This window comes from Grampus griseus (assembly GCF_964374135.1).
Source record: "Grampus griseus genome assembly, chromosome: 16".
NCBI lineage: Eukaryota > Metazoa > Chordata > Mammalia > Artiodactyla > Delphinidae > Grampus > Grampus griseus.
In genome coordinates, this window is record NC_139010.1 from 60,308,633 (window position 1) to 60,332,578 (window position 23,946).

The window sequence follows — 23,946 nt, forward strand, 5'->3', positions numbered from 1 at the left end:
AGGAGGTTATGACAGTCAAGAAGTGTCACCCCTGGGGTGGGGGTGTGATCTAGTACTTTGCTGTTTCTGTTTTTAATGTGAAGGCCAAACAGTCCCTGGGATGGAGTGGGACTGAAGAGGCTCCCCAGAGCTGAGTGATCTATATTTCCAGAAATCTTTCTTCTTCTTGCTCTATTTTTTAAATTAAAGATTTCAACAAGGTTTTTGGGGTTTGGGGATTTTGAGGATGAAGGGGACTGCTGTGATGGAGGAGGGCTGCTGGCAGTGGGTGAGAAGCTTAAGAGGGTGTGGTGTGTGGAAGGATGAGTCACACACAGACACTCAATAAGAATACTAGGCCTGGTAGGCACTTAATAAATGTCTGTTACAGACCAGAAGTTTATTGCTGTTAGAGGCCCAAGCCCCTCATAGGAACAGTGAGAAACAGCTGCAGAAAGGTGGAGTAACTTTTTCTAAAGTCATAGGCTTCCTAAGCTGCAGAATTGACATCTTTAAGTAAGCATTCGAGATCAGACCTTCCAGTTATCCTCCATGAGACCACGAGGTGGCGCTGCAGTACCAGCTTTGTCCAAGCCATACACACCTACACACGCACGCACGCATGCGTGCGCCGCTCAGCTCCAGGAATCCCCAGGCTTCCCCGTCTTGGTGATGGTGGCCTGGGGAGGACTGAAGCCCTAGAAGCCTGGACCCCTATCTGTTTCCTGTACACCCAGCTCTCCTTTAGACATGGGGAAGGATAAGGGGAGAAGGCTCAACCGCAACTCTAAATCATCAGGCCTTTGACAGTCCGCGCACGTTTATTTCATTTATCTTTGAAAACCGGGGAAGGGGAGTCTGGAGAAGGCGGGGTGGACCAAGGGTGAGTTGGCCCCCCGGGGAACTGGTCCCTGTTCCTGGCCTCAGTTCCAGGGGCGCGGACTAAGGGCCCAGTCCACCCCTCAGGCCTGGGAGGGGGAAGGCTCTCTCCTGAGCCGGCCGCCTCCCCAAGCCCGACTGCCCCAGCACCCCTCTCAGACCCCGGGGCGGGGGCAAGCCAGGCAAGACGACCCCAGTCCGTAGAGGCCGTAAATTATCGCCCCCGCCCTCAGGGATGATCGACGGGCGGGGCCATTCACACAGGCCGTTCCACTGCGTACTGGCACGGACTGAGGTTGGCGGCCGGGGGCGGCCCGGGCACGGCGGGGTAGCTGAAAGTGGCGTGCTGTTTGGCCTTGAGCCTCAGGCTGGCCAGACTCGAGTTACACGGGTCCCGATATACGTAGGGGGAGGAGGCGGCTGCTGCTGCGGCTGCGGCGGCCGAGGCGTAAGGGCAGGATACTGCCCCGGAGGACACTGCGGCCGGAGCCAGCCCGGGGGGCCCCCCACCTAGGCCCTGCAGGGCCCCGGGCCCTGGCACAGTGCCCGGGGCAGTCGCGGCCGAGGGGACCATGGAGGCGGCGATGGAGCTGGGTGGCGAGAAGACAGGCTGTGAAGCCAGAGGCCCCACGTTGACCGAGTTGAAGGCGAACGGGAAGGTCTTGGCTGAGAGCGGCGGGCCCAGCGCCTTGGGTGGCCAATTGCCGTACGAGTAGCCGGGGTACACCTCCTCGTAGGGCGGCACCAGCCCCCCTAGCGGCGCCGCGAAGCCGCCCTTGCACAGCTCCGCCTGCTGACTGCGCTCGCGCTTTCGCCACTTGGCGCGCCGGTTCTTGAACCACACCTGTGGGCGTGGGAGAAAGGCTGTCAGGGCCCGGCCCTCGCAGTTGTTTGGTGGGTGGGTCGCCCAGGCAGGGGACCAAGCGGGGTCCGGGGCCGGGCGGAGCATAAGCGAGAGGAGGTGGTGGAGCATAACCACCCCAGAAACGGGAATGGGGTGGTAGAGCAGCCGGTCGGGGTGAGGGAAGAGCTCACGGAGTCAGCGGGCTGAGAAAGAAACAGTCTGCCGCAGAACTGAGTCGGGGGCGACAGGGCTGCGGGGGTGGGCAGCAGGATCGGGTCTAGGAGAGGTGAAGAGGGGAACCAGAGACAGTGCCGGGGGAGAGGGAGCGCGCCGTCTGGAGTGAAAGGATGCAGGAAGAGCAGAGATTGGAGGCTGGCGGAAAGAAGGCCGTGCGGGCAGGGGCCGGGGCCGGGGGACGTCGGGTGTTGGGTCCGAGGATGGGGCAGGCAGGGCAGAACTACAGGATGCTGGTTCCGAAGCTACTTGCGGAGCGGCCCGCGAGAGGGAGGCCCGGGATGGAGTGAGGGTGGCGGCTCTGGGGGTGGGGGGCGGCGTACCCGCACGCGGGCCTCGGTGAGGTTGGTCCACACGGCGATCTCTTCCCGCGTACTCATGTCGGGGTAGCGGTTCCTCTGGAAGGTCGCCTCCAGCTCCTGCAGCTGCTGGCTGGTGAAGTGCGTGCGCTGCCGCCTCTGCTTCTTCTTCAGCGAGCTGTCTTCGGGGGAGCCGCCGGGCAACGAAACCGAGGCCTTCTCCGAGTCTGGGAGCCGGGGTGGGGTCGGTCACAGCGCGTTCTTGCCTGTGCGGATTCCCGGGCTCGGGGACTTCCTCGGCGGGGCCCCTCACTCCCACCTGGGCTTTCACTCCCGGGTCCCACCCTCGTTAGGGATGGAGCTGTTATTTCCCCCACCCCCCAGAAGGTGGCGCGCTCACCGCTGTGCTCTTGGCCCTTGCAGCCGTGTTCCGGGATTGGGGGGTGGGGGGTGCCCGCATCTGACAGCGAGAGGGCGGGGCTCCGGGCCTCTGCCTCGCTGAGCAGGCCGAACTCCATGGGGGGAGGACTCTGGAGGGAAGCGAAGACACAGACCTGGTTAATGGGAAGAAAATCTCCGGGTTATCCGGTTCCCAGTAGTGTTTCCCCACTAGTTCTCTGCCCCTTTTCTCTGCCACCGACATAAAGCTACCCCTGTGTAGGGTGCCCTAGGATAGAATGGTGAAACAGCAGCCTAAGGCGGGGAGAGGTGTATACTCAAGAGATTTTATACACAGTTATACACACTAGACTTTGATTTCTTCAGTGTTGGGCACCTAGAACCCTGCCTGGTGCACTGTTGGTGTTCAACAGATATTTATTGAATTAATGAAAACCACACTGTTGCACACCACATACCATACACCACATACTCAAAAATTAAATTCCCTCTCACACGAGTGCCCAATATCCCCTTAAACTCAAACATGCCTCTCAGCCAGTCACACCTGAGACGCAGTCTGAACCTGTGTTATTCACTCTCCAGTGGGACAGATTTGATTTTGAACCAGGCCTTATATGTCTCCCATAAGGAGAATCACTGCTATCATTTATGAGTACTTACTATGTGTCTTCACCTCATTATCTCTCCCCTCACAAGAATGCATCAATATTAGGTATGATCACCCTTTTTCAGGTGAGGAAACTGAGACTTGAAGTAATGATTAAGGTTAAAGAGCTTGTAAGCAGTGGAGCTGGGATCTGAACCAGGTCTGGGAGATTCCTAAACTGCTTCTCTTGGTTTGCTTTTTCAGACTGTGTTCTTTGGGGCCCTCCTCACAAACCCCCTCAGGGACTGGAACTTAGGGCTAACCTCAGGGACAGAGATCTAGCCTGATCTTACTCGGGTCTACTTCAACTAGGGCAGCCCTGCTTTTGTCTGTTTTGTTTATGCTTTCTGGAGAGATTTCATTTGAAGAAAGTCTTCCATGATCAAAAACAAGTTTGAAAATCACTCTCTGCTTCTATACCTGCCCAGACACACACTGCACCCTACCAGTCACCACTGTCACGCACAGCTTCTTGCTGGCCCACCCCAGGCTGTGGATGTGGGCTTCTTAAAACCCCCTTCCTACCCTTACTCCCTATGCCAAACCTTACCTGACATTGCCCAGGAGCCTGCCTGGGTCCCCCTCCAAGTCTCCCCTGCAGGGTCCCCTTTCCTTCTGGCTCTCCCAGGCCCCCTCTGGTGGGGGGAAGGGAAAAGGGCACTAGTGGGGCTCAAGACTCCAGATGCCTCTTGGTCAGAGGAGAACCAAAGGAGGCTGGGGACAGAGAAACAGGGATGAAAAGCTGGGTAGGAGGGGTCCATCTGCCTCCCCATTAACAGGGACTTAATGCAGGCTGTGCAAGGTGGCATTAATGTGGAGGATTAGCCTAGATTGAGACGTGTGTCACTTGGCTGCTCTGAATTTATTAGGAGCCTTTCTCAGGGAGGCGCAGATGGGCAGCGGCCTGTATTTGCACATGGTAATGCCCCCTTCAACAAGCTCAGAGATGACAGCTGTCCCCCCACCTCTCCACCTCTCAAGCTAGATTGGGGATGGGTCAGAGGTCAAGGCAGGAGGTTAAGAAACAGTCCCTGTTCTTTCCACAGGCAGAGAGGACTAGACCTTGGACCCTCTCCTAGGGTTGGAGAAGCAGGGCTGAATGGAACCCCGGGAAGGAAGGAGAGAAGTCAGGCCAGGGGTGGAGCTGCTCTGCTTCCCTCCCCTTCCAGATATGAGGACTGGAGCCAGAGGCTTAGGGCTGGCCCAATGATGCTCCAATAGAAGGGAGAGGCCATTGGGAGGGACCTGGAGCAGCCTTGACTAGTAGCTCTTCCCAAGTAGCTGGGGAGGCTTAGAACTGAGAGCTGGAAAAAGGGGTGCTCTGAAGTCTCTTCATACCTAAGATGCCCTCAAAATTGCAAACCATGCCTCTGACCTCTCCAGAGGCCCACAGGAGCAAGGCAGAGCTGGGAAAATAGGGACAGTTGGGTTTCCCTGTAGGGAAAGCTGAATCCCACCATTGCCGTTCATCCTTCCAGTCTGCTTTGCCTCCAGACTTCCCATTTTCCAAACTCCTGTTCCCCCAGCATTCCATACCTGTGTCTTGGTTTCACCCTTTATTTCAGCAGAGGGAGGCAGGGTGAGGAGAGATAAGGGCCAGAATAAAAGACGAGGCTGAGAAAGCAGAGTTCAGGCTGTGTGTTCCCAGAGACAGACAGACACACATGCAGACACACACGGGCCCCCACTCAGACAAAATAAGCACCAGGACTTGGAGCTAGAGGCCTACAAACACACACTCTCCCACACGCGCTCCCACATTCAGGCAGACGGACACACCGTCACACAGTCTCCTCTCTCTGTGACAGGGACAGCTGCCTCGGCTGTTTTGGAGCTAGCCATTATCCTCCCCCTTCCCCTTCCTGGCCCCTTTGAACCGCAGCTCTCAGTCCCAGGAACTAAGGACTCTGTGGGGGAGGAGGAAGCCAAAGGAGCCACGGGAGGGAGTGGTCTACACTCAGTGGCTGCTGGAGAGAGACTGTTTGGCTGAGTGGGGAGAAGGTATGAGAATGCTGGAAAAAGAGGATTGGGTAGCAGTGGGGGGCAGAAACTGACGAGGCCCCTCCTGGGAAAGTAATCTGGTATACCCCAAAGAAACTAGGATTGGAGTCAAAAGATCTGGGTTCACGTCCTGGCTCCCCAACTTACTAGCTGTGTGTCCTTGGCAAATTACCTATCTAGGCATATTTTTTCATCTGTAAAAGTGAGATTATGATCCCTTCCCTATCTACCTTCAGTATTGTTACAAGGTTAAAATAAAACATAACATTTAAAAATGGGTAGGGGGCTTCCCTGGTGGTGCAGTGGTTAAGAATCCACCTGCCAATGCAGGGGACACGGGTTCGAGCCCTAGTCCGGGAAGATCCCACGTGCCGGGGAGCAATTAAGCCCGTGCGCCACAACTACGGAGGCCATGTGCCACAACTACTGAAGCCTGTGCGCCTCGAGCCCGTGCTCCGCAACAAGACAAGCCACCACAATGAGAAGCCCGTGCGCCGCAGTGAAGACCCAATACAGCCATAAATAAATAAATAAATAAAGTTATTTTAAAAAATGGGTAGGGGTCAAACTCTATCCAAGTTGTTCTTGTTGTTTTCCCCCTCATTCATTGAAATGTTGTTTGTTTGGCACCTTCTGTGAGCTGGGCGTTGAGTAAGGCACTCAGGATAGAGTGGTAAATAAGATCTCATTCTTGTCTCTGCCTTTGCTTGAGTGGTTCACCTCCCTAGATCCTGTGTCTCCCAGTGAAGAGTTGCTCTGAATACAGGGAAGCATGCTGCACTTTAGAGAGGATGCAAGTGTGTGTTGTGAGCACTCTGTCCTAAACATAAAGGAGGGTCCAGGCAATAAGGAAACAGCCAAATGGGCAGAGTAGCCCAAGCTGGGAGCCACTTTGGGCACCAGTGACTGGTGGTAGAGGAAAGAATAAAGGCTTCAGGCTCTTGGCTGGGTTAGTCATAGCAGAAAGAGGGGGTGTGGCTGAGAAGGGCCCTGCCTGTGGAGCTGAAAAAGCAGGAACACTAATAGCAGGCAGGCAGCAGAGAGAGCGGGTGGGGGCAGAGGCCTCTAGCAGACTCGTGTCCGGTGGGCTAGTCAGGCAGAGGCTGGGGGCGCCAAGCTGTTGTCTGAGCTGGAGACAGGCTGGCTGAGGATTAAGCTCCCCCAAACTGCTGGAGGTCGGGAAGCTGGGGAGTTGGGACTGCGGCTAGGGACTTCGCCTCACTCAGTGGACAGGGACAGGCAGTAGGTCTGGAAGCCACACGTTTGGTTGATGCTGGTAGGAAATACCAGAAAGGGCCAAAGAGAGTCAAGAGATAACAGTGGTGCTGAGTCCAGCTCTTGGGGGGGCCTCCTGCCCCACCCCAGCCTTTGCAACACACCCTGCAGGGGGTGCATGGCCCAGGCCCCACTGGTGTCAGGGTGGCAATCCCAGCCCTAGGGAGAATAGAAGGCCTGCAGGTGACCTCTGACTCTGAAGTACAGCATGGAATTACAGGAAGCTGTCATGGACTGCAGCAAGAACAAAATATCCAAGATAATTAAGGAGGAGATCCGAGAATGTCACAGACCAGCGAGGCCGTAGTGGGGAGGCCATGGTTTCCAAGGGACACAACTCATGGCAAGAAGGCAACTGCCATGTGCGCCCACTTTTGTCCTGAAGCCAAAGGGGTAGGCCAGGGTCACAGCCAAAGAGCCCCCAAGTAGTTGCAATAATAATACCCAAGGCAGGAGGCACACCCTGGAACTGAAATGGGAGAAAACCTTTTCTTGCATGGGCTGAATGAAAAAGAAGATAAGAGGGGATGGAGTTGTGATGCTGTGGCTCAGCTCAGCAAGCAGCAAATTGGCGAACAGGTGTAAACCAGGGCCCTAAACTAGGACAGAACCATCCTATAAACCTAAAACTAAAGTGAGGCCCTTAAGTGCACACAGCCTCATGTTCATTAGGGATGCCGGGCACCCGCACTGTCTGGTCTGCTGAGCTGCAGTCAGCAAATGAGGGCAAATGAAGACAGCTGTAGACAAGGCTCACAGCTCACAGCCAAGAGGAAACCCTAAGACTCGGGTAGAGGCAGCAATGATTTGATGCACTTAATTTATCAAAGGGTAAATCAGGGATCAGAGAAATGGGCCTCTACACCCTTTTCCCCCTTTCCCTTCTTCTTTCCTTCAACAAGCATTAGGTGCTAAGACAGATACCCAAGAATGGTAAGGCACAGACCCTAACTTCTAGGAGCCTACAGTCTAGGGAGGCAAACAGAGCACAGGATGGAATGGTGGTCTGCATGGGCCTGATTCTCAGATCGTGGAAGATCAGAAAGACGGTAGCGCATGTAAGGTGGTATCAAGTTTTGGGGCTCAGAGGACGTAGCACCTGGCTCATCTGGAAATTAGGGAGGCAGAGAAGGGGGCAGAGGCTTCTAAATAACAGAGCAGTAGGTTCAGAGGGTAGCAGGGAATCAGTGTGGGCAATGCGAGATCATCAGAGGCCAGGGTCTCAGTGTGGGCAATGCGAGATCATCAGAGAATAATGGTCAGGCTGAGAGGGTGTTCAATGAGGGGCAAGAGGTGGGGGTCCAGGCTTGATACAGTGTAGGCTAGAGCAACTCCAGCTTTTCCACCAACACAACCCTAAGACTAAGTAAGAGAGAAGATAGTACAGGACACTAGGGGCACAACCTGAAACAGCGGCCGCCAGTATGAAATTTCTTTGAGATCTTCAGCCTTATGTTAAAAATCAAAGCAAATTTTGCATTCCATTCCATACTTATGTTTGTTTTAATATAAAAAAAGTGTTTTCTATCCAAGAGACATCTTCAAGTGACATCACCACACCAGGAAGATGGGGTTGGCTTAGCCTGCAGTGTCATGCCACTCCCACTCCTATACTGCCCTCTCCCACCTCACCCCCCACTGAGAAGCATTGCTCATTATATGGGAGTCACTGGAGGCTTGTAGGTGAGGGAGTGACATCAAAGCAATGTCTTTGGGATCTTTATTTGGCAGTGGTGAGCAGAATGGATTGGGCAGGGGAGAGGTAAGAAAAGGGAAACTATGAGAGGTGAAAAGAAGGCCCCAGGGAAGCAGGAGGAGTGGAGAGAGTTCTGAAAGCAGCTTTCTCACCCCACTGCCTTTTCTTTTCTTTCCCTATCACTCTTATCATGAGTCCCTGTCAGTGACTAGGGACTAGACACTCTAGACACTCTAGATAGTCCCAAAGCTCAGGACCTAGTGGATCCTTCAGGTTAGCTGCCATCTCCCTCCCTCACACTCTAGGAAGCATCATTTAGAGTAAATGGAGAAGAAAAGATTTGGGTGTTGTCTTTCTCTTGTGCTCATCCCCAACTCAGCTCCAGCTTGCCTCCTCTGCCCTCCCTTCCTGGACCTGGGTTCCGGGTCCATATTCACATCCTTGAGCAGGAGGCAGGCAGGGATCAGATCAGGATATTTGGTCTGGTAGAGGATCTAAGCATTTGGGGAGCTCCCTGGAACTCTTCTTGGGGAGGGATAGTGGCTGGCATCTGAAGCCTAGGATAGGGTGTCTCATCTGTCATTGAGAATCTTCCCATGACTGGATCACGGACGCTAGCAGGCTGATCTAAGGCTTGAGACACCACCCTTCGAAATGAAGATTCTGTGCTTACAGGGGACCTACAGTTTGGGCATAATAATAGCAATAATGTTTCTTATTTCTGTGGTGCTTCTCCATTTGCAAAGGGCTTTCAAATATATGATTTCGTTTAACTCTTAAAACCACTTTGAATGGCAGGAATGACCATCCCTATTGCACCTCTAAGAAGACGAATTTGTTCACGGTTACACAGATTGAAGAGATTCTAATCCAGTTCTCCTAAGACCAGGGACTGAGCTCTTTCCACCCCTCACCCGCTCCGCTCCAGCAACCATTTGTAGCTCTGACATGCATTGATCCTTCCAAGCCCTTAAGGATTCCTTTTCTACTTCCTGCCTCTACCACCTCTCTAGAAAAGAGCTCTGGAAGTTTGCTGCCCACAGTGTGCCAAGGAACATTTTCCTATTCATCCTGTGCTTGCATCATTCCAGTTCTCAGAGGCCCCCTCATCTCTGGTTTCAGGATTTGGGGAGCAAACAAATCTGCTTATCTAGGCCTTTCCTTATTTTGTGAATTTCCATCCTATCTCACTTTCCAAAGGCCTAAACCTTCAAGTTTGCTCTCTCCAGCAGCCTCTGGCTCCCCCTTCTGCCACCATTCTCTGACCCTTCTCTAGGTCCATGACATTCTCCCTAAGAGCCAGTGACCAGGCATGCACTCAGCTAAATGGCTTTATGCAGGGGCAGGAGGTCTGCCTTTTGTTTCTAGTCATCTTTATTATAATGCCATTGCTTTTTGGCCTTTTTGGCAAAAGTAGAACTTAGGGCTACAGTCTTCAGGTAATGCCTTCCCTATTCCTTTCCTGACTCAGCCTTTCATTTCACCCATAATTTCAGTGGTTTTCAAAGACAATGGGAGCACAAGCCCCTTGAAAAGGGTATCAGAATGTGATGGGGGTAACTGGGATATGACTCTATATTTATCAAAAAGGGGAGAGGGACAAAAGAGTTTGGAAAACAATGTTCTAGCTGGTGATAAGTGAATTTAAAAGTAAGGAGTGGAGGTGGGAGTGTGGGGAGGACGTATTATATGTCATTCATGGTTGGAGGGTAAGAAAGGTTGAAACCCACTTGTTTAGATTACTCATTGCTAAACATATTACCCTGCACTTGTCCCCATGAAACTCAGTCGCCAAATGGGCTGTTTTGCTTACTTACATAGACTGGGAGAGTTCTCTCTACTCTGTTCCCTTCAGCTTAACTGGGCTCTGGTTAAAGAGTTGGAGTCAGGATGGGCGGTCATTGTACGGGTCCAAAGAAATCAGGGCCCTCTCCCAGCTGTAGGAAAAGCAAACAGGGTAGTTGGGTAGGGCTGAGACATCCTTCCCAACCAGAGATGGAGGGCAATAAAGTCCCGTGTTGGATCCCAGTGTCTGGATTCTGTGTCTCCTTCCTACCTCCTCTCAGCCACCAGAGTGGTGTGGGGATTGGTGGGACTGAGGAAGCAAAAAGGGAAACAAGACCACAGGGTTTGCTTTGCTAAAGGGCTGCAGTTTTCTCTTTGGGCCTGGGCTCCTGCCCACTGTGGGAAAGGAGACTTTAGCCTGCTGACACCCAGGCAGAGTCTGGGGGTACCTGGTCAGCTGTATTGGAATTAGGGGTTGACTCTGAGTTTGTGAGGGAACTGAAGCTGTCAGGGGCTTGTGCTAGGCTCTTTGCCCTCTCATTGCCCTTTGTGGTTCATTCCTTCCTTTCCTGGTCTTGGTTCCCACTAGCAGTCCCACCATTGGCTCTCTCTCCACAAATTTGGATTCTGGAAGTCCGGGGTGATGCTCAGATCGCATCTAGTCTGGGTTAGAGAGGGAATGTCTCCCGGGCCACTCCAGCCCAAGGCCAGGCTTCAGCCTTTACTCTCACTCCCTGCTCCATGTCCCGCAGCCCCTAGGAGCAGAGACAAGTTTGAAAAGTGTGAGCTGCGATTCTAGGCAACCCACCACAGCAAACACCACCGTACACGCAGCAGCTGGGCAGGCGCTGCGGGGTAAATGGACATGCCACTCGGCCAGGGACATTCTGTCCACCACTGCCCGACACAGCGCCTGCTCCGGAGAGACCAACCTCGCTGCGCCGGACATTCTGTAAGCCCTGAGCCCCGCGCGCCGCAGACATTCCGTCCAATTCCGTGGCTGCCCCAGGTCGGGACCCATCGGGGCCCTGACACCCCAAGCAGACACACCAGACCCACCGCCTGGTCACTCGGACTACCCAACCTCGGCCTTGCAGCCCACACAGCGGCCATCTGACCCGGTCGCTGTCGGGTTCTCACAAAAAGGTTCCTATCCCAATTGCAAAGCAGCTGGGAAGAGAGAAGCTTGTGCGACTAACGCACCCCTGCTCCCGGTCCCTGGAGTCTGAGACCCAGCCGAGGGGTGTTGGGCACTGCCAACTGCCGCCTTGCTGGGCGCCCGCCGCCAGCTGCCCCCACTGGCCAGGGCCTCGCCAACCCCTTTGGCTCCTTGGCTGTCGGCCCCGCGCCCCCGGATTCCGGGGCGCTTTCTGGTAATGGTTTCCCGACTCTACTCCCTGCTTCGCGGAGCCCCTGTCCTGACCTCATGTCTCCGACTTCTCTTCGGATCCCTCGAGTCTTCCCCTTCTCTGTCCCCCGAGTCCTGGCGCTAAGTTTCCCTTTTTCTAAGTCCTGGCCCCAGGTCTGCAGTCCCCCCTCCCTGTCTCGACCCGTTCCCCAGGCACCGTTCTCCAGTTCAGCAGCCCTAGGTCCCGTTTTAGGGATCCCGAAGTCCGGCCATGGCCCCTCGGCCCCGTGAGCCCCTGTCCCCCGCATGGTCAAGCACTCACAGTGAGTCCCGCAGCAGGCAGACTCCCGGCAGCGGCGGCGGCGGCCGCAGTCTGGAGGGCAAGCAGGGGCCAGAGGCCGGGCACCCGGCCGGGGTGGGGGCCGCCCCCCTGCGCCCGGGCCGCCGCTCCGCTCCGGCGCTCCCGGACTCGCTGGGAGAGAGTAAGCCTCGCCGCGGACTGCCACCCCCCGCTGGCGCCCATTCACTTTATGGCAGTCCAGGGCGCCCCCAGCCCGCCGCTGCGAGCCTCGCGCGTCGGGCCCCGCCCCCTTCCAGCTGCGCTACCGGGGCTCCACCCTTTCCAGCTGTGAATTTTCTGGCCCCGCCTTCAGGGGGGTGGTCCGGCCGGCGCGCCGCCAGGAACCCCGCCCCCTAGCCAATCGGAGGCGCTCCTCAGCAACCGGACCACGCCCCTCCCACGTGGCTGAAACGGCGCCGCTGAAGAACATTTTGGCGGAACCGAGCGGGCGAGCGTAGAGTGGACCGGGTATCCCCGCGGAACCGGGGCCGGTCGGCGGCGAGGTGGGACCAGGCCGCCACACCGAGCGAACTGGAACGGTGCTGGGGGATAGGACCAGGTGGGAGGGCGCACGGGCCGGGAGAGGCCGTGGGGTTTCAGCGCTCAGACTTCGTTGCCGCTCAAGTTTCGGCGTTTTTCTCCACTTGTCGCTGTCTGTCTCTCTACCCTTTTGTCTCTGCTCCAATCCTCCCACGTCTCGCCTTTCTTTCCTCTTTTATTTTCTCCACCACCACTCTGCCCCTGCTGTTTGTCTCACTCCTCCCTCCCCTGCCACTTCGAAAGACTAATTTCTCTTTCTGATCCTCTTTTTCCTTTTTTCCTTGCATTTTTCTCTCTTCCTCTTCTCGGCTGCGCCCCCACCCCCCATCCCCACCCCCACCCCAGCCCTTTTTTCCTCTCCTCCAAGGAAGGTGGCTTCGTGGAGAAAGCAGAGTTTGGAGTGTGACAAACTAAAACAGTATTCTAACCCTGCCACCAGCTGCAACATCACTGAGTGACCTTGGACAAGTAACTTAACTATGACTCCCTTACTCCCCCTCCCCCCGCAAAATTAAAAGAGGTTCTAGCTGGTTCTCAGGGCTTGGGCTGGGCACTCCTCAGAGGCCTGGGCAAGTTCCCTGTCAGTCTGCACTCTTGTCTCACACAAGCTATGTTCTCCCAGCCTTACCAGGGCTACCTGCTCCTTGGTGATACCAAATTCAGTTCTGTGGGCAAGGTGTGGCCTTGGTGCTTGCAGGTTAGGGAGTTGCAAGGGATAGGACAGATGTCCCAAGCAACATGTGGAGTCAGGCTGGGTTTCTAGGGTGTCCCTGAGGGCCCTAAGCCCTATTATATAATATACTCCTAAGGTGAATCTGACCAGTCATGTCTTTGCTTAAAACCCTTCAGTGGCTCCTGTTTGCCCTCAGGATAAAGGCTAAGCTCCCTTGCGTGGCACAGCAGACTTTCGGGACCTGACCCTGTCTTAATCTCCAGTCTCCTAGTGGTTTTCTGCACACCTCTGACAGTAACATATTTCTAACCAGTCTTCATTTTGTCAACTCCTACTCATCCCCCTAAGCTCCACTCAGGCCGCATTCTCTCTGGGAAGCCTTTCCTGAATTCCCACGTTAGCCAGATGTGTAGTCTCTTGCTCCCCCAGCCCTGCTGTGTGTATCTCTATTTCCCCACCCATGATATGGAAGAGATCAGCTTATGTGTTGTCCCCTATGATGCTAAGATTTAGGAGGGCAAGGACCATGTCTTCCTCATCTTTCTATTCCTAGGCATGATGTAGACACTCAGTACTAAAATCTGAGAGGGAGATGTTTTGTCTGGTAAGATGATGGAGGTTAGAAGGGGCTGGGACATTGTCATCTCTCTCCTCCTTATCTCTAACACACAATTCCATTCATACTTTTAGGTTGATTGATTTCTGGAGGTATGTAGGAGTGGAGATAGGGTAGTAGGGAGTTTTGTCCCACTTAGAAGATTTTTCAGTTGGTTATGCAGGACCTCTCAATCTGAGATGAGCCCAGGAGACCAAATCCCAGTTTTCAAATGAAGGTGGAAAATGGCTCAGAGATGGGCTAGAAAGATGTGCTATGGTGGTTGTATCCTCTGCCCCTGACTCTCGTTGGGTGAAAGAGGCAAGATCCTCAGCTGGACCCAGAGATCAGGAGCCCAACATGCAGGTACAGGAAGCTGTTAAGGAGTTCTTCAATTCTGATTTCAGGCCTGATGGTTTCTTGGTATTAGAGGATTCTAGCACGAGGATGGTCTTTGGATGTCTGGTTTTGAGACCACAGTCCTATGGGGTTAGGAATGGAGCTTCCCTGGACTTGAGTCATCCATAAATGGGAGGAAATGGGGAGAGAGATGGTATCTTTTTTCATTGTCTCCTAGCAGTCTCTTCAGGTCTGTAGGGACACTGGGATTTATTCCAGCAGATGGGCTGGGAATTCCACCATTCAATCTGCAAGGAGAAAACTCATCCTTCTGTCCTCTTTCTACACACTCTCACTTATAGGTAATTCTAAATATCCTAGCAACCTCTATCATCTTTTGCCAGGGGAGAGGCAGCTGGGGGCAGGAGAGTGAAGACTGCGGTGGGTATCTTGCCCTCAGGCCTCTCAGCATTTCTAAGGCTTCAGGAAAGGCTGCAGTTTCCTGTCAGTGGTGATGTGGAATAACCTGTGTGATTATCTTTTTTCTAGGTAGGTAAAGAGTGTCCAAGGCTTAGGATGATGGTCAGAGCTGGGAGTCACAGTCTGATAAACTAAAGCATAAGAGGTATTGATGGGCAGTGAAAAAGAGAGCTGGACTGGGGGTGAGGACACCTAGGTTTGTTTCTCTGCTCTGTCATTAACTAGCTATACAGATGGTGGGGGCCATCTTTCCATTCTGGGATTCAATTTCCTGCTCTGTAAAATGAAAGGACCTGGATTAGATATCCAAGCTTTTTGTCACCTCCCATTGTCTCTATTTCAGGATGATAGGAATGGGGCACAAGACATAGAAACAAAGTTGGGATGGGACAGATTCATTTATGAGAAGCCAAACAGGGCAAGCAGACGCGACGGTGGGGGAAGGGAGGTTGGAATAGATTGCTCCCTCCATCCTGGAAGGAGCTCAGAACTGCCTAGAAAGGAAATGATCCCTCAAGGGTCACGGTATTGGCCCAGGTGACTTTAATAGGGAGCGGCGACGGGCTTGCGCTTAGGGGTAGTAGGGTCGTCCACTCAGGCTCTCAAAAAGGACTCCGCCCCCTTTCCAGCAAGTCGTAGCTTTCTTCCCCATAATGCCCAGCAGCCACTGCCAAACCGTGCACTGCAACCGAACTCTACCTAACTCCACCTCTCCAACTGCCCAGCGCACTTTCTCCTTTTTTATTGGTTTCTCACTACTGTCACTCAGAGAGTCCTCATATCCGTTGGTTATTCCCTGCCTACCCTTTTCTTTCTCTTGTAATCTCGCCTCTTTAGGCACTACCCGCCTCCCGAAGCCAATTTCCTTTCTTCGATTGGATTGCTGGAATGCCACTTTTCACGATGCCAACCTATGATTGGCTGTGCGCGGCAGGGCTCGTGCAGTGACCAGGCAGCGGGCTAGACTGAGGCTAGTTACCACGTCAGTGAGCTGACAGGGAAGGTAGCCGGCTCCACCGCCCGTTCCGGCCGACTCTTCCTGACTGATTCTGCGGGCCTTGACTTCGGCCTCAACTCCCAGAAACGGGCTTCTTCCCTGCTCCCATCTGCCACCAGAGCCGGGAGAGCCGCTCGGGGACGCCTTCGGGGCCTGGGCTGGACATGAGCAGCGGCTGCCGGTCCTGGGACTAGGCCCCGCCATTTTGGATCCGCTGACAGGTCAGCGAAGTCTCTTCTTAGAGTTCCAGTGTCGTGAAGGCCGCCCTGACATAGCGAGAGGGACTAAGAGGAGGAGGGCCCTTAAACTGAATGAGCCGGGGTGGGTTAAGGACGCAGGGGCAGGAACGAGACGAGGGAGAGATTGCTGTGGGAGGGAACTGGGAGAGGTGTAGGGGGCAAAGGTCAGGCCGCTGCCGCCGGAGGGACGACTTCAACTCTGGCCTTTCAACCCTTGCGGGTACCGGAATCCTCCCTGTGTTTCTAGGCTTAACCTAGCTTTCAGTTTCTCTCTTCTGGAGCTTTTTGCATCCTAAAGACTCCAGTCCTCAGAAGCTGAAAGCAAATCTGCAGAGTATTGTATCTACTTTTCAGGGTTGATTTTTAGACCTTAGATATGAGAGTCTCTCCAGATTTTGTGCAGCGCCCACTTCTGTGTGACTGCCTCATTAATTCAGCTGAACTGCTTCATTAATGATGATGAACTAATGCAACCTAGACCAGGTAGTGAGAAAAGGTGTGGAAGGACTGAGGCCAGCCTCCTGGGGACCTGGGCTAAGAGAAGGCTTTCCTTTTATGGGGCTGCTCACCTGCCAGTCTGGGACTGTATGTAAACACTGGACTTACCTTCTGAGCCTGTTTTTTCTTTTACACAATCTTTTATATTGTGTAATATTCTCTTCTGGTGTATGTTCTTGGTTGGCATTTCCTCCCCAGGTCTTCACTTGGCCTAAGGAGATGAAGTTCAGTCACAAGGAAGCCACTCTATTATGACATATTTGGACGAGAGCAGAGAGGGATTTGAATACCTGTGAAGTTGGTACTTGGGCCTGTTATTTTTAGTGGGTAAGAAGAGGTCATGAGAGGTGTTCAGTCAAATAAAAAGTGGTAGGGTCAGGGCTGCAGAGTGAATGATGGAACAACCCCAAAACTATAGTTTATGGCACTATGATGATCTTTGATAAACTGTTGTATTGTAAAGCTATAAAAGTCCCTCAAGGGTAAAGAATGCCTTTAAAAATGAGGAAGAGTGTAGGTACAGTGTCTTTTGATACACGACATAGAAATTTGTATGCCTTTAAATTAGGTACACAAGGCACTCCTCTGAGCCCTGTGGAGGACGCAAATGGAAAGGTCCATTTGGGGATTGCTCTGTTCAGTTTATGCGTTTCTTAAAAGCAGTAGCAATGTATGTGCACCAGTCTAGCTAGAGCATGTCAACCTAAATGCTTTTCAGCATATAGTGGACACTCAATAAGTGTTATCTGTGCCTATTTATTTTATTTTTGGCTGCACTGGGTCTTTATTGCTGCGCGTGGGCTTTTCTCTAGTTGTGGCGAGCGGGGGCTACTCTTCGTTGCAGTGCGCGGGCTTCTCATTGCGGTGGCTTCTCTTGCTGTGGAGCACAGTCTCTAGGTTCACAGGCTTCAGTAGTTGCGGCACGTGGGCTCAGTAGTTGTGGCTCGTGGGCTGTAGAGTGCAGCCTCAGTAGTTGTGGCACACGGGCTTAGTTGCTCCGCAGCATGTGGGATATTCCTGGACCAGAGCTTGAATCCGTGTCCCCTACATTGGCAGGCAGACTCTTTACCACTGCACCACCAGGGAAGACCCCCCTAGGATTAGTTCTAGTATGTGATCCTGACTTGTGGCCTGATTCTAGCCCTGGCAGTCAGGACTTTTGCATGGTGAGGTAGTAATAAGAAGGATCAAAACCTCATTGTGTTAGAAGGGAAAACTATCTAGGTTCTAGAGTGACTAAACTCTGCTCTCCTGAAATTGTGTGTGTGTGTGCGCGCGCGCGCACGTTGGTAGGGGAGATAGCATTGTTTATATTGTTTTTTTTTTTAATTGGGGTATAGTTGCTCTACAGTGTTGTGTTAGTTTCTGCTGTACAAGGAAGTGAATCAGCTATATGTATATATTATGTATACATATATTGCCTCCCTCTATGGGCCTCCCTCCCACACCCCCATCCCACCCATCTAGGTCAAGACAGAGCACCCAGCTGAGCTCCCTGCACTGTACAGCAGGTTCCCACTAGCTATCTCTTTTACACATGGTAGTGCATATATGTCAATCCCAATCTCCCAATTCATCCCACCCCCCTTCCCCCACCCCGTGTCCACACATTCGTTCTCTACATCTGTGTCTCTATTCCTGCCTTGCAAATAGGTTCATCTGTACCATTTTTCTAGATTCCACATATATGTGTTAATATACGATATTTATTTTTCTCTTTCTGACTTACTTCACTCTGTATGATAGTCTCTAGGTCCATCCACGTCTCTGCAGATGACCCAATTTTGTTCCTTTTTATGGCTGAGTAATATTCCATTGTATATATGTACCACATCTTCTTTATCCATTCATCTGTTTATGGACATTTAGGTTGCTGTATTGATACTTATTGATTTAAAATAAATGGGGTGGGACTTCCCTGGTGGTGCAGTGGTTGAGAATCCGCCTGCCAGTGCAGGGGACACAGGTTTGATCCCTAGTCCAGGAAGATCCCACATGCTGTGGAACGGCTAAGCCCATGGGCCACAACTGCTGAGCCTGCGCTGTAGAGCACGCAAGCCACAGTTGCTGAGCCCATGCGCCACAACTACTGAAGCCTGCACAGTCTAGGGCCTGCGTGCCGCAACTACTGAGCCTGAGTGCTGCAACTAATGAAGCCTGTGTGCCTAGAACCTGTGCTCCGTAACAAGAGAGGCCATACAAGAGGCCTGTGCACCGCAACGAAGAGTAGCCTCTGCTAGCCGCAACTAGAGAGAGCCCGTGCGCAGCATCGAAGACCCAACACAGCCATAAATAAATAAATAAATAAGAAAGTAAGTAAATAAATAAAATAAGTGAGGTGGAAATGGTATAGGAAACTGTTTGCATTTTAACTTGCTGATCTATATTGTAGAATTTCCAAAAAAGTAATTTAGAATGGCTAATGAAATGACATAGTCACCTCGGGAAGTATCCAGGTTTGATGGGTCTGCCTTTCTCATCTGGGTTGATATGCCCTGTTGAGCCCTGTTGAGTTGATAATGCTTTGCATAATAGGCAGTCTAGTCTTTGGGTTGATAGTGTGACCAGTTCAGCATCTTTTCAGTTGGGCCTGGAGGTTAAGTCAGGCAACAAGATTTTACCTTTTCTTACTTTAAAAAGTCATTTTCTGGATAGGAATAGTTCTTTACTCCCAGCCCCCATCCCAGATCAGAAAATTTGTTTTTCCTTCAAGACTTGTATTTAAGCTTTTTTTTTTTTTTTTTCTTCAGCTTCTTTTTAAAGGTGGTGGTAGACAGTATGTTCTAACCTTGACGTTGATGCTCATTGGCACAGTCGGAACTCAGGTTGTAGGCACATCTCCTCATGAGTAGCTGGGCACCAATCCCAGTTGAACTCGAAGTTCTCAGAGTTACACTACTAGTTCACTTCCCCGTGTTCCAGAAGGCAGAATGACTGCTACTTTTAGATAATAACTTCATTGATAGGGTACTTAGACTGGCTAGTGTGAGCAGCTGGAGAGGAAAAAGACACAGCTCCTGCTTTTGAGGAGACCCATTGTATTTATACAGTACTCACTGGAAGGATCAGCCTAGTCTTTTTACACCACTTCGGTTGAGTGATCACAGTCTGTCCCTGTGGTTCAAGGTGACTAATTAGAGTGATTCTGCTGTTGGGGTAATTGTGGGGTTGAGTTGAAGGGAGAAAGGGAGGTTCATTTTATCTCTGGCTGGAAGAGCTTTGTAAATGTAATTGGCAGGTGTTCAGTTTTTATTGTTCCTCTTTTTCTGTATTTCAGTGTGTTCCACAGCAGTTGTTTAAATTAAATGAAAATGTAGTAGGGCACTGTGGTGATTTGGGGCCCCAGTTGCAGTGGATGTGATCATGGAAGTAATGATTTGTTGCCATCATGTAAATAAAGCAGGGATTACAAGCTCAAATGCCTGAGTATCAGGCAGGTAATGTAAATGAGGGAAGTGAGCCAGGAGGGAATGTATTAGGATGTACTAGTGACTGTAGTGTACTGGAATGTGGGCACAGTATGACCATTCTTCCTATTTTTCAAGAGAAACTGGGAATTCAGATCATTGTGTTTTAAACTGTTGGCAACTAGTTAAATTATTTAAAAACCTTTTACAGGAGGAAAAATGTATGTCTGTGGACTAGATTCTGCCTGATGACAGTGGAGGATGACCCCTGATATACAAAACGGGCAGGCCTTATGAGACTTAATCACTGCAATTCTCTACGTACAATCATACAACTCACTTTGTTTTTCCTTTTTATTTATTTATTTATTTATTTTTGGCTGCGTTGGGTCTTTGTTGCTGCATGCGGGCTTTCTCTAGTTGCGGCGAGTGGGAGCCTACTCTGCGTTGCAGTGTGCGGGCTTCTCATTGCGGAGCATGGGCTCTAGGTGTACGGGCTTCAGTAGTTGTGACATGCGGGCTCAGTAGTTGTGGCTTGCGGACTCTAGAGCACAGGCTTAGTAGTTGTGGTGCATGGGCTTAGTTGCTCCGTGCCATGTGGGGTCTTCCTGGACCAGGGCTCGAACTTGTGTCCCCTGCATTGGAAGGCGGATTCTTAACCACTGCACCACCAGGGAAGCCCGCAGGCGGATTCTTAACCACTGTGCCACCAGGGAAGTCCTCCAGACTCACTTTTTTTTTTTTTAAAGAACGATATGGGGGGGTTCTTTTTATTTATTTTTTTATTTGGCCGTGTTGGGTCTTAGTTGCAGCATGCAGGATCTTTCGTTGCGGCACGCAGGCTCTTCGCTGTGTGCAGGCTTCTCTCTAGTTTTGGCGTGTAGGCTGCAGAGTGCACACGCTCAGTAGTTGCAGTGCACGGGCTCTCTAATTGTGGCGCATGGGCTCTCCAGTTGTGGCACACAGGCTCTAGAGCACACGGGCTTAGTTGCCCCACAGCATGTGGGATCTTAGTTCCCCGACCAGGAATCGAACCCATGTTCCCTGCATTGGAAGGCGGATTCTTAACCATTGGGCCATGAGGGAAGTCCCCAGGCTCACTTTTTTTTTTTAATAGATTTATTTATTTATTTATGGCTGCTTTGGGTCTTCATTGCTGCCCCCGGGCTTTCTCTAGTTGCAGTGAGCGGGAACTGCTCTTCTTTGCAGTGTGTGGGCTTCTCATTGCGGTGGCCTCTCTTGTTGCAGAGCACGGGCTCTAGGCACACGGGCTTCAATAGTTGCGGTGCATGGGCTCAGTAGTTGTGGCTCGTGGGCTCTAGAGCATAGGCTAAGTAGTTGTGGCACATGGGCTTAGTTGCTCTGAGGCATGTGGGATCTTTCTGGACCAGGACTTGAACCCGTGTCCCCTGCATTGGCAGGCAGATTCTTAACCACTGAGCCACCAGGGAAGCCCACCAGGCTCACTTTTTAATCTTTGTCGTACTCAGCCAACTTTCACCATTAGTTGTCATGTTCGGTGCCCTGAGTGGTTAAAAGATGAGTGGGGGAAAGAAGTCTTGTTTCATTTTTCATCTCCAAGCTGGCAGAAGGGGCATCTTAGGACAACTTTGAGCTTATCTCAGTAGCTCACCTTGCATATAATTCTTGGGATAACCTCAGAATCTCCATAGAGGGAGGAGGGGGAATGGCAGAGCTGAGGTACACTGGTCACCTGATTATCAGGTTGGGAGGATTTTCCAGTTGTATCCTGTCAGGGCACCAGCTTTTTTCTTGGTTTGATTTTCTCTTACCTCCACCCTTTGAGTAAATTTCTTGAGTCTAGCAAGTTGTTTACTAGTTTAGTAATTTTGGGTCACTCTCAACAAAACACAGAACTATGGCGCGTTCCTTGGCTAGCTCTGGAAACCTTAAAAACTCTGTGTCTTTGGTGCTTCTCTGGGATGTTTGAGAGATCGAGTGAAAATAAACCTCAGAAGGGCCAGCTGATGGTTGTTCAGCTCCCTGGTACCTTCTTTCCTCTCAGAAAGCCCATCAGGGTTTTCGTGGTTTACATAGCTCTGTATTAGACATCAAAGCACCATGAAAAAGAAAAAAAACCTGAGTCTTTGCCTTTGGAGAATCTAATTTCTAATTGAATAAGAACAACTTTTAAGCAATGAAGAAAAAAAATAACTTAATGGTCTACTAATAATCTATTTAGTATATGTGCTGCCGAAGCGAGCACTAATAATCTATTTAGAACCAAAGAAAATAAGACACATATATACATATGGGAAGAATGGACAATTACATAAAGAATTGTATATTTCACAGAAGAAATGTGAACATGCAAATAGCATATGAGAAGACTTCAGGAAGATACATGTGAAAACAGAAGCATTATGATTTGACTGGTGGATAAATGTGGGTTCTTTTTGTCCATAGAGTGCCTAATATGGAAGATTTGTAACTTCTAGTACAGAAACAAACATGGGATACAGAAAGAAGGTTTGCCTGCCTGGCGTAGAGTCCTTGTCTTCTATGAAGTAATTGTTCTCACAAGAGGTGGATGTGAGCTGTACCAATACTGAAGAGTCAGTCTTGATATTCTTTCAGTTATTCATTTGTTCATTCAGTATTTATCATTTTTCTTACTATATGTTAGGCATTGAGGATAAAAAGGTGATAAATTATGGTCTCTTTCTGAGAGGCTCATAGACTCATGGGAGAGAGAGATTAAATAAATAATTATAAATGAGTATAAGATATGTTTAAATAGAGGTATGTCCTGTGCCATGGGGTGACAAAAAAGGAGTACTAATACTCTCTGGGGGAGTGGGTTAGCCAGGGAAGACTTAACAGAGCAGGCATTATCATAATAACAGCCAACCTTTTTTTGGGTTTTAATATTCCTAATAGCATGCCAGGCCTTACAACAAATGGGTGAGGAGGTACTATCTCCATTATGCAATGCAGAACTGTAAACTGGGAATCAGAGAGGCTAAGAAACTTGGCTAAGATCATACAGGTAATAACAGTCAGGAATACCACTGTGGTATTCTGATTCTCTCATTGACTTTTGGATGGAATGAGTAAGGGTTAGGGTTTATACAGCATATAAGGGACATCAGTGTCCCCAACCCAGCTTAAAAACAGAACATTACCAAAACTGGGGCAGCGGGTATGCCCTTCCCTATTAGTCACGTCTCCCCTCCCCTTAGCCAACTGTTGTAAATTTTTTGTTCATTTCCCTGGGGTATAGTCTTAGCAGTGGAATTGCTGAGGTATAGCATATGAACTTCTTCAACTTTGCAAGATAATGCCAAATTGTTATCCAAATGAGTTGTATCAATTTACAGACTCAACAGCCACTTGGTCTGTATTTTTACCAACTTTTGGTATTGTCAAATTAAAATTTTGTGCTATTTTGGAGGTGTAAAATGGTTTCTCATTAATAATCTTATTTTGTAATTTTATTGACTATTAATGAAGCTCATAGTCTTTTCGTATATATATTTACTGTTTGTATTTTCCTTATTCTGTGAAATGCCTGTTCATGTCTGTTGCCAGTTTTGGGGAGGGTTTATATGTCTATCCTTATAGTTTTGTAGCAGTTATATTATGGATATTGCTTCTTTTTTTTTTAAATTTTTATTGGATTATAGTTGCTTTACAATACTGTGTTAGTTTCTACTGTACAGCAAAGTGAATTAGCTATACGTATACATATATCCCCTCTTTTTTTGGATTTCCTTACCATTTAGGTCACCACAGAGCATTGATAGAGTTCTCTGTACTATATAGCAGGTTGCCAGAAGTTATCTATTTGATACATAGTATCAATAGTGTATATATGTCAATCCCAATCTCCCAGCTCATCCCCCCACCCCCACCCCAGCCCCTTTCCCACTTTGTATCCATACGTTTTTTTCTCTGTGTCTGTGTCTCTATTTCTGCTTTGTAAATAAGATCGTCTATACCATTTTTTTTCAGATTCCATATATATGCGTTAATATGTTATTCGTTTTTCTCTTTCTGACTTACTTCACTCTCTATGACAGTCTCTAGGTCCATCCATGTCTCTACAAATGACCCAATTTCGTTCCTTTTTATGGCTGAGTAATATTCTGTTGTATATATGTACCACATCTTCTTTATCCATTCTTCTTTGCTTCTTTATTATATGTGTTACATATATTTTCTCCCAGTTTGTGATTTATCTTTTCCTCTTTTTTATGGTGTCTTTTGAATAAATGTCTTTAATTTTAACATGGTTTAATTTACCAGTTTTTTTTTTATGGGTTCTGCTTTTTGTTTCCTATTTAGGTACGTCTCCCCTATGCTGAAATTATAAAAATATTCTCATATATTTTTTTGGCCACGCCACGTGGCTTGTGGGATCTCAGTTCCCCAACCAGGGATTAAACCTGAGCCACGGCAGTGAAAGCGCTAAATCCTAACCACTAGA

General features: G+C 50.3%; 2 protein-coding genes across 16 annotated transcripts in view; one reads left to right on the top strand and one right to left on the bottom strand.

Annotated features, from left to right (window-relative positions):
* Positions 1-377: 377 nt before the first annotated feature.
* PITX3 (paired like homeodomain 3) lies at positions 378-11,829 on the bottom strand. Of its 3 annotated transcripts, none has more exons than XM_082673464.1 (5): positions 11,711-11,829; positions 10,073-10,192; positions 2,636-2,765; positions 2,260-2,462; positions 378-1,702 (listed from the first exon to the last, which is right to left on the bottom strand). In XM_082673464.1, exons 3-5 carry the CDS (start codon positions 2,751-2,753, stop codon positions 1,115-1,117), a joined length of 909 nt encoding a protein of 302 aa, XP_082529590.1. In that variant the 5' UTR covers positions 2,754-2,765; positions 10,073-10,192; positions 11,711-11,829; the 3' UTR covers positions 378-1,114. The 3 variants fall into 3 exon arrangements, with proteins under 3 accessions (XP_082529590.1, XP_082529589.1, XP_082529591.1); XM_082673463.1 differs by having other exon boundaries at positions 2,636-2,789; XM_082673465.1 differs by lacking the exon at positions 10,073-10,192 and having other exon boundaries at positions 11,711-11,809.
* A 3,509-nt stretch (positions 11,830-15,338) lies between these two features.
* GBF1 (golgi brefeldin A resistant guanine nucleotide exchange factor 1) overlaps positions 15,339-23,946 on the top strand; it is a 122,588-nt gene continuing 113,980 nt past the window's right edge. For 11 of the 13 annotated variants that reach the window (XM_082673046.1, XM_082673054.1, XM_082673059.1 and 8 more), the window contains exon 1: positions 15,339-15,573. The gene's annotated coding sequence lies outside the window, so the exon portion shown is untranslated. The remainder of the gene's footprint in view (positions 15,574-23,946) is intronic. The other 2 variants (XM_082673050.1, XM_082673051.1) reach the window with 1 other exon arrangement.